The 9,415-nt window shown below is 44.9% G+C and overlaps 1 protein-coding gene across 1 annotated transcript; it reads right to left on the reverse strand.

Moving 5' to 3' along the window:
- Positions 1 to 1,272: 1,272 nt before the first annotated feature.
- LOC6529912 lies at positions 1,273 to 9,415 on the reverse strand. Its single transcript, XM_002090833.3, has 2 exons — positions 9,341 to 9,415; positions 1,273 to 3,393 (listed from the first exon to the last, which is right to left on the reverse strand). Exons 1-2 carry the CDS (start codon positions 9,413 to 9,415, stop codon positions 1,273 to 1,275), a joined length of 2,196 nt encoding a protein of 731 aa, XP_002090869.3.

Genomic DNA, 9,415 nt, shown 5'->3' on the forward strand with positions numbered 1-9,415 from the left:
AAGAAAATGTTAATTCCGAGACGCGTGTGGAAATGTTGTGGTGTGGACTGGAGTGGAGTGCTTTTCCCTGGCACACGCTTCAAGTGCTTGAGGTTGGCCAAATGAATATATACCGTATCTGCCGCCATATATCTATATCAATTGGTCCAGACAGCGCCCCAAAATGTCGGCCCGACACACATACACTTGGCAAATATAATATGATGGCTGCACATTAACTGCATTAGGTGAGATACATGAACTCGCTGTAAGATGATACCATTCACGAGGTAATCTTTAAATATTTAGTTATATTCATGGTCAGGTTTAGGAACTTGTGGTTTTAAGGGTAAATATTTTAGAATAATTAGATTATTATATTATAATAGATTTATATACCAAAGTATAAAGTCTTTGAAATCATACATATTAATTTTATAACGGTACATATAATATCTTAAGGCACAATTCAGATTTTCTCAGTGCACTTGCAGACTGCAGTCGAATGGATAGCACTATATAGTAATGAAAGACGAAGTCGTTTGCATTGCTTTTGTGGCTGTGTTGCCAGGTACCAGACGATGGCTACGAAGGGGGAGAAGTTGGGTGGAATTGAGGGGAGGGGGAGACTGGCTAACGACATTGAAAATGCTTGTCGAACTTGAAAATTATTCGATTAAGTGCATTACCGGCGAGACATGGATCGGCAATCAAACTGAATTGCACACAGGGCGGCAAGCCGGGGTGAGGTGGGCTTAAAAGGTTGCAAGGACGAGGTGGAGCACGTGGTGCAAGGAATCCTTGTGGAGCCCAGTGCTGCAGGGGACTCCATTGTTGTGACTGCCGCAGTGTCGTGCAGTGGAGTGTCTATCCGTCTGGCACCGTGTTTGTTTGTGGCCGCCCCAGCTCGTCTTATTTATGCTGATTGTGTTTTTGCCTATGCCAATCAATGGGGCACGCTTTCGGGAGAGCGCCAAGCCTTTGTCGATTGCCCCAAGGTATGCTTTAATTTAATGCATTCGGGGGATTACCCGCCGCCGTCGTTACAGTGGAGCTTCCGCATGGCGAACCTCTGATTTGGTAGGCAAATGTCGCAGATGTTGCGCAAGGGTGGGTTTATAATTTTCGAAATGGTTATCGAATTGGGATAAATTGCAGGTAGCAAATTTAATATTAATCTAAGATCGAGAGATAAGATTACCAAATATTTGAATTTTCTACAAACACTTTTTAGCTAGAAAGCCATAGCAACAGGCGATTCCACTTGGAAATGGTAATTGAGTGCAATTGCACTCATCTAAATTTACAATCCGCACTCACCGACTTGTCCTCATCGCCGTGTACAAAGTGCAGACCATTAACGCCCTTGTCCGAGTCCAGTTCCGCCGGAAGGACAGTGGCCACAAGTCCGTGGTGTTGCTGCTGGTGGTGGTGCGGCTTTGGGAGAAGGACCTGGTTATGCAGCTGCGTGGCCACCGTGGGATGATGCACCACATGCTCCACTGTGGTCACTGGCTCCTCCACATTGGTCACACCTTCGTACCCGTTGGATAAGCCATGTCCGTGGGTGTAGTCGATGTAGGAACTGGGTGTGGGCAGCTTGGAGGCCTCGCTACTCGGCACGACGGGCAGCTCCTTGACATCGTTGTTCCCAGGCTCGATGATGGGAACATACTGCTTGGTCTTGGCCATTCCAATCAACCGACCCGGCTGCACGCCCAGTGATCCGTGCTCCAAGAGGGTCTTAAGAGTGGGTGCGGGGGATGCGCCTTGTCCGGGGTGGAAGAGAATCGGAGCTGTGCTGTCCTGCGGGCGATCCACCAGCTGTTTGCCCTGCCTCTGCAGCTTGGCCTGCATCTCCTTGGCCAGGAGGTAGGTTAGACCATGGATCTGATCATCCGGCGACTTGCCAATAAGCGTGGACAGCTGCTGGAACTCGGGCAGCTGCTTGTAGTGCTCATTGATGGCATCCGGCTGGGCATGGTACTCAATTTTGATAAGCGGAGAAGCCTCTGGTTGGAGCTCGTAGGAGTTGTATGTCTCCTGGGGCTTTCCATAGATGGCAGGTGCTTCCGCCAGCAGAGGATCTGGCTTGGAAGGTCTGAACTGGGGTACAACCACTTCAACACTCTGCGTGGGCGGGGGTGCCAGCTCTGCGGTGTAGGTGTGATGCACTTCCTCCACTGCAACTGTGGGAGCTGGCGCCTCCTGGACCACAATGGGTTGGGCTATTGTGGGCGCAACTGCTGCATAGTGGGGCTTATAAACATAGCGCAGTTGCTCCACCACAGGAACTGGTTGGATGTGCACTTGGACAGGAGTTGGAGCTGCCGTTGGTTCTGCAGGTTTGTTGATGTACTTCACGTAGTTACCCAAGGGCTTACCACCATATGACACGGATTTGGCTTTGTAGTGCTCATAATCGGATTTCTGGGCAGGAAGATACTTGACGTACGCTTTGCCACCCAGTCCATCTTTCATCAGCTGACTAATGACCTTCTGAACTTCGTGGGGCAAAGTGCTCAGTGATTTCTTTGTCTTCACGTGTCCAGAGCTGATGGGAGCCTCCTTGTAAACATACATGCGTTTGGTTTCGGCCGTGGCCTCACCCGTCAGGATATCATTGTCCTCCAGCCGAGGAGTGGGTGTGGTTAGCTGCGGAGCTTGTGAGTTATTCCTTTGGGTTTCCATGGTCAGTAGAGTGGGTACAGTTTCAGGTGCCAACTGTTTACCGGATCTTTGGGGCATGGCCTTGGCATCCGCCAACTCAAACTTGATCATCTGCGGCGCTGAACGCTTGGAGCGCTTTGTCTTGCGAATCCTCACCTGGAAAGGCTGCTTCCTGGCCACTTGGGGCTTAGCCTGGCGAAAGTCAGTGGACCTGGTGGCCTGACTCTGAAGATCCAGGGAGCGGGCCTTCTTGATCAGCTGCGCTGTGATGGGATCGGGCTCTCTCGCATCAGTTTCTTCAAAAGGAATCATTTGCACTTTAAAGTCCGCCGGCTGCTGGGCTCCCACAACTGACCGTCGCTGGCGACGTGGTTTTCGGGACTTGGCCTTTGTGGCCTTGGTGGCACTAACTGCAAGAGTTGGTTCCTGTGTTGTACTAACTGGACTCGGAGCTGTGGGATTTTCCTTCAGGGCTCTGGCGTGATATTGTCGAAGGATTTGCTTAAGTTCCGGACTTGGCTCCACGGCATCCGCCAGCTCGAATCGCAGCATTCTTGGTGCCGTGGGCAGTTGGCGTTGGTTGTCGCGCTTGATCCTGAAGTGGGATTGGGTCACCCTTCTCGGTGACTTATCCTCCGCCTGCTCATTGTATTGATTGAAGGCTGCCAAATACGTGTCACCCGTGGGATTGTCAATTTGCCGCAAGCTGCGGAAATTGCGCTGATCAAAGTAACGCTGCATGTCCTGTATGAAATATAATTAAGTTTTAGTTAAATGGTTGTGGTATTTTAGGTTTAATTACTTGCCTCATACGTGGAAAAAGTTTCTAGGGATGGCAAACGCTGCCAGGTATCTGTAGCTTGGCCTAAAGTTAGGATCGTGGTCAGGATCAGTAGCTGAAAAACAAAATATATCATATAAAAAATATGCATATACTTCAAATATTTTTAAATTCGAAAAATGGTTTATTTATGACCCCAAGAAGAGGTTTTATCTAATATCTGGACAACTTGATCAATTTTATTGCCATTTCTTTGCGGCGTGAGCGTAAACAATAATTTACGACCATCTGCGAGGGTTGAACCAACTTTGGTTTACATATACTCGTACGCCCGCCCAGACCCATAAATAATCCGAATATGTCCATTCGCCCGTCCACCTGCTTTTTGGTCGTCTGCCCACTTTCACTTTCCAGCAATCCCCATTTGGACGGAAGCAGCAGCTTCAACTGCTTCAATTGCTTCAACTGCCAGTGGAACCTGGCCTGAACTCAGCTCGATTCTCGGCTGGATTTGGATGCGGGCTCTTGGTGAGATGAAAATGAAGAGAAAGAAATATCAGAAATGCTCGCATCAGAAAAATAAACAAATGGAACGGGTTTAGCACGCGCTCCTCGCGATCCAAGTTGGGTGTTCGCCGGCCTGGCAGCCACTTTCACGTCAACAGGTTGAACTTGGCTTTTATGGCCATTAAACTCATTGATGTGCGATTTCAATTGGTTTGCTGCCACTCTCGTTTTACGTAAGACCAATTATGGCAGTCGAATTGGTTTCGGCCAGTGATGCAATTCGACCAGCTGTATTATTAACTTACATTTCGCGATGGATTGCGATAAAAGAGTGGCTGAGGTATTGCACTTGCTAAGCAGCAGGAACTACACTTAATCGTGTGTTCAAATACCTTAAGCCTCATAAATGGCTACATAGTGAAGTTCCCACGGGGATACTTTAACTAAGCCCATCGAGCCAAAACCCAAATGAACTGTCAACGGTCGTTAAAAATGCAGCCGCGTAAACATTTAACGGCCGTTAAAACTGCGCCTGAGTGAATTTTTATGGGGTTAGCAGCGTCAACGATGCTGCCAACCAGTCACGCCCCCAGCGCCCCATTTGGACCCTACTGTGGCACCACGCCCCCCTCCTTCTGAGCCTAGTAACCTGAAAACTGCAATGCATTTTCCACACAAACGTATATATATAGAGAGCAATAGGGAGGAAAATGCTCAACCTCAGGCCACACAGTTGGGCTGCATAAAATTGTATGTGCTTTCTATTTAACACTTTTTATTTTTGGGGTGGCTTGGGTTCTGGCTTTCTTTTGCCGCCCGGAAAAGTGTCTTTTCATTTCAGATGGGACACGCGCTAGATTCGTTTGAAAATTCAATGGAAAGCAGCGATAAAATTGTTGCTATTTGCGTTCGTTTCAGTTTGCTCAGTCGGATTTTATGGCCTTAGAAGTGCTGCGAAAACTAGTTAACAATTCCTTTACGATCCGCTAAGAGAGGCAAAAGGAGCGCCACTCCCACTTCGTCGTCTATCTGCATGGCATTTTAAAAGTTTTCGTTTGTTTTGACATTAGTTTGGAAATTTAAACTGTAATATTTGCAGCGAAAGCTAAAGTTTGATTAAATTACGTTTTTACCATTTGGCTTTCGAGTTTTACAACTGTTTACGAGTTGTATTTATTGTACTGGCACTTTAAAAGTGCTGAACTGGCTTTTATGTTCTGTCGGTTTATTTAAACCAGACAAATAACCAATGATAAGATTCAGCTTCGGCTCAGAAGGCAAATGTCAAGAAGGTGAGAAACTTGAAAAGCAATTCAATTAATTTTCTTAGTTACAAGGAAACCAAACTGTGAGTATCTCAGTGGACAAACAGAACGTGTTTTTTGTATCAACACTCAATTTAGTTGCTGAAAAAGCCTTTATTTTGTGGAAATTTGACTTGTGGTAATATATTGCCGAGTAACGGGTATCTCATAGTCGAAACTACATTGTTCTCCCTTGTTTCATTCGATTACTTTTCGATTTTTCTACGTTTGCATTTATTTATAATTTTTCTTTGAAGTGCTACGTCTTTAACACAATCAATACATCCACATTCCCTCTGGACTTTATTGTTCTCGTTTGGTTTCTTTCATGTCGAGCAGGTTGCTTCATTAAATGGTTTCTGTAATTGCTGTTTGGCCACAAGTTTGTTTAATTGTTGGCTGCAATATGCGCTTACGGCATCGTCTCTTGTTGTATGCAACAAGCCGGAAAAACGTGGCACCCAGACGAGTGGAGTGAAGTGGAGTAGCAGGCGAAGACCAAGTTCTAGACCAAGACCAAGACCGAGTCGAGACACCAGAAGAAATGGGAGCAGGCAAAAGGCACAGCTTGGGCTAATTGTTAAATGTGGCAGTGAGAAGTGGGTGGTGGGGATGAGGGGTTGAGGGGACGTGGGACGTGGGTAGTTACCAACTGCAGTGGCCGTGGCAGTTAGAACCAGTTTGCTCTTTTTCCCTGGCCAAAAACCGGCGGCAAAGTCAAGTTCAATGCACATAAAAGACTTTACGGGTCTAGAAAGTGGTGCGGGTATGAGTACTTCCTGGGCCACAAGGAAACGTGGCTCAAAAGAAATGCCAGCAATGGCCGCAAACTTTTTTTCCATCCACTTAAATTGCAAATTTCCAGTTTCGATTGCAGTTGGGTTGGATATGGATTCCGATTGCGATTCGGTTAGATAACCACAGCGGGCCTTCATAAAGTCGGGGTCATAAAAGCCAGTGCGTTTTGGCCAAAAAGCACCAACAATCAATGGCTGTTGCGTAACAAATTTTCCAGCAAAGATACTTTGAAATACGGTTTATGATTTTAATGGCTGGTAATTAAACGAAGGCTGGCAAGTATCGGCTGGTTTCCTGGCTAATTGAAGTTCAAGTGCAATGAAAATAAATTGCCTGCAAAATGTGCGTGCCAGGAAAAAGAAGGCCGCCATATGCGATGACTGGGATCGTCCGTTTCCTGGCCAGAAAATGAAAATCGCTGCATTGCAGGCCCGACATTTTTCCCAGGCCCCCGTTCAGAAAATTCGCCCGAAGACTCTCCACTGGCGCTTGTTGTTTTCACGCCTCGATGGCCCTTGCAGTTGTCGGTTATTTATATTAAAATTTCAGAATGATGAACCCCGACCCCATGTACTCACCATTAAGGTGGGGCTGCCACCGCCGCAGATGGCCATTTCCATTTTCCTTGAGAGAGAGCTGGATGTCGGCGGAAGTTCGGGCAAATGAGGCGTCAAGTTGCACGTTGCACTTTGCGCGTTTCCACAAAAGTGGCAGCTCAATTTGTAATTGTTGTTTAAATTTCTGTTATTCTCCCACGCTGTTATTCGCCGTCTTGGTATTTTAAATACAAATTGTTAATGAGTTTGTTCAGCGTTGAACCTTATTGTTGGTCGGACCTGGAAAAGTATTCGTTCAGTTTGGTTAACTATCCCAGAAGCTAATTGCGAAAAGTGCTTTTCAAACTCTCCCATTAACTGTTAAACCCAGCGCGTTTTTATTTCTATGGTGTCAATTAAAGTGGTAATGATCATATATAACAAATTGGTCAACAAAAATTCGTATATGGTACTTTAAATGAGTTATTTTGTTATTTTATTTATGAGTTAATCAATATAGCCACAAAACCTGTATATAATAATTTTGAGCTTTTATACAAAGAAAAGATGTATTATTTAGTATGTATTGAAACAACCGATTTGTAAAAAAAATTATAAACTTTTCACATATTAAACAATCCTTTCACAGACTTGATAATAAAATCTAATTTAAAATGTAACGGCGCAACTAATCATTTTTTATATTCTTCCTTAAGTCTTTTGTTTAAAAATTTCACTTTTGCATTCAGTGAAATATTCATGTAATATTCAACTTGATGCGTTTTTATTTATTTGATTTAATTTTTTATCCAGTGTATTATATTCTTGTTAGTGAGCACTTTGGATAAATGTAATGCAAGTTCTTTATATTTTTTGCAAAATGATTTTCTCATATCCTTTGCGGAGAAAAGCAAACTTTGACTATATTCATTCAACTTTGTCTTTGAGCTTTGTTTAAACTTGCTCGTCGCAGTCCTCGTTCGTTTCTCATTTATTTAATGCGACTTTTAATTTGAGTTTTCGTTTCGTTTCGCTTTGCCTTGTTTACTTTTGGCTGGAAAAACTGTGGAGGAAAACCGCACGCTTGCGCGCTGCTGTTGCAACTGTGCCTCGAATTTTCGCGCCACTTGAGTTTTGTGTGTGTTCGGGGCCGCGCAGTTTTCACGGAGACGGCCGGTTTGTTGTTGCCTCGCTTTTCGCATTTCGCTTTTCCCATTTTCCCATTCCTTTGGCAGCCAAAAAGACTCGGCCAAGTCTGGCGTACTGCTGTTGCATTTTCCATATTTTTTCTCCTCATTTTTTGTGGATTTTTTTGTGTGTGGGGCATAATAAGCTGCTGATTAAATTTGCAACGCTCAGAAGGAAGTTGAATTCGGAATTTATTCGGGGAAATTCATTTGCATTCCAAATCTGTGGGGATAAATGGAAATTGGTAGTGTGGCATTGCCTAACATTATTTTGCCTGTATATGTGGTGAAATGTTTTATATAAATAAGATATTACCATTTTTAATATTTATCATTTAGGTAGCTTTTAATTTTTTATTGATATTCATCAGAGCATTCCTTTTTCGACTTTTTAAAATGGAAAACCCCACCACTCACTTGATATTTGTCTTTTAGCTGGCTGCATTTCGAGCTGCTTTTTTGGCCATGGCTTTGGCCAAGGCGTTAGCCAACTTTTGACCATCAACATTTGCACAATATCTGCTGTTGCTGTACTGATGACAACAAAATGTATAAGTTTCCTCTCATCTGTGTGCATTTTTCTTCATTTTTTACGAGGGCTTCGTGTGCGTGCGACTGGGGATAAAGCTGAGCTCACTGCCGTCATGGTTGTATAATTAATTTATTAATGGCAACAAGTGAAATGCACTGCCACGCATTTCCTATAAGGCTTGGCCCAGCCTGATTATGTGATTTATAGGAAGAACTTATCTCCCTTGGCGGGCGAAGGGGGGCGTACTGTGGGGGGTGTGTTAACCCCTGGGAAAGTTCAACTGCAGCTATTATGCAACAGGCAACCGCGAGTCACGCACGCGCTGCCGCAAATGAAGTAGCTGACAAATTATCTTTATTTTATTTCATTTTATTTTATTTTATTGCAGCCCATGGTGGGACTTTAAAGCGGCTTGGAGTGCCGAGGTCGTACTATCTGCTGGAGTGCATCCAAACCTGGGCCAGATGCTCCCCTGATTGGGGATTGGGGATTTTCGGCTATGATTGGTGGTTACCACGAGAGAGAGAGAGAGGAGGCGGCTCTTGGCACTTTCACATTTGTTTTGGCTGGTGTTGAAATTGAGTTATTAGAGGAGAGCCATGTAAGCGGCCAGGGGCGTGTACTTAATATTTAAGTCAGGGAGGGGTAAAAGTACTGATAGCATTTTGTCTCAATTGCAAACTGCTAAAAGCTTTACCAAATATATGGCTTAATCATATGGCTTAAAACCTAACTTATGAATGCATAGTTTTATTCAGTATTATTAGATCTTCTCTTATTCATCAGCAGAGCTTTCGTCATCACTTTCCTAACCCCTCCTTAACAACGATTAACTCCACAACTCTGGCACGTTCCTCGGGCTATGTGCCAACCTCCTACCGAAAGCCACATAATTGCTGTAATCGCGGTGGAGATTTGCAATCTCGTAATAAATTCAGACACCGAAGATGCGCCAGAAGTTGGAGGAGCCCCTCCCTCCGGCCGGAAACCCCCATGTGGCCACCAGATGCGTCGCCAGTTGCAGCTGCAATAGGCGGAAATCTCACACAGAAAGTTGCATTGCGGATGCAGTCATCGCCATCGTCGCCGTCGCCGTCGTCGTCTCCCGGCACCATCTCCAT

The sequence above is a fragment of the Drosophila yakuba genome, chromosome 2R (genome assembly GCF_016746365.2).
Source record: "Drosophila yakuba strain Tai18E2 chromosome 2R, Prin_Dyak_Tai18E2_2.1, whole genome shotgun sequence".
Lineage (NCBI taxonomy): Eukaryota > Metazoa > Arthropoda > Insecta > Diptera > Drosophilidae > Drosophila > Drosophila yakuba.

Bases quoted from the DNA above. Each gene is read 5' to 3' on its own strand.
- LOC6529912 (XM_002090833.3), bottom strand. From the start codon at position 9,415: ATGGAGATGGTGCCGGGAGACGACGACGGCGACGGCGACGATGGCGAT. The intron at 3,394-9,340 runs GTGAGATTTCCG...TATTTCATACAG, and splicing joins TCCGCAATGCAACTTTCTGT to GACATGCAGCGTTACTTTGA.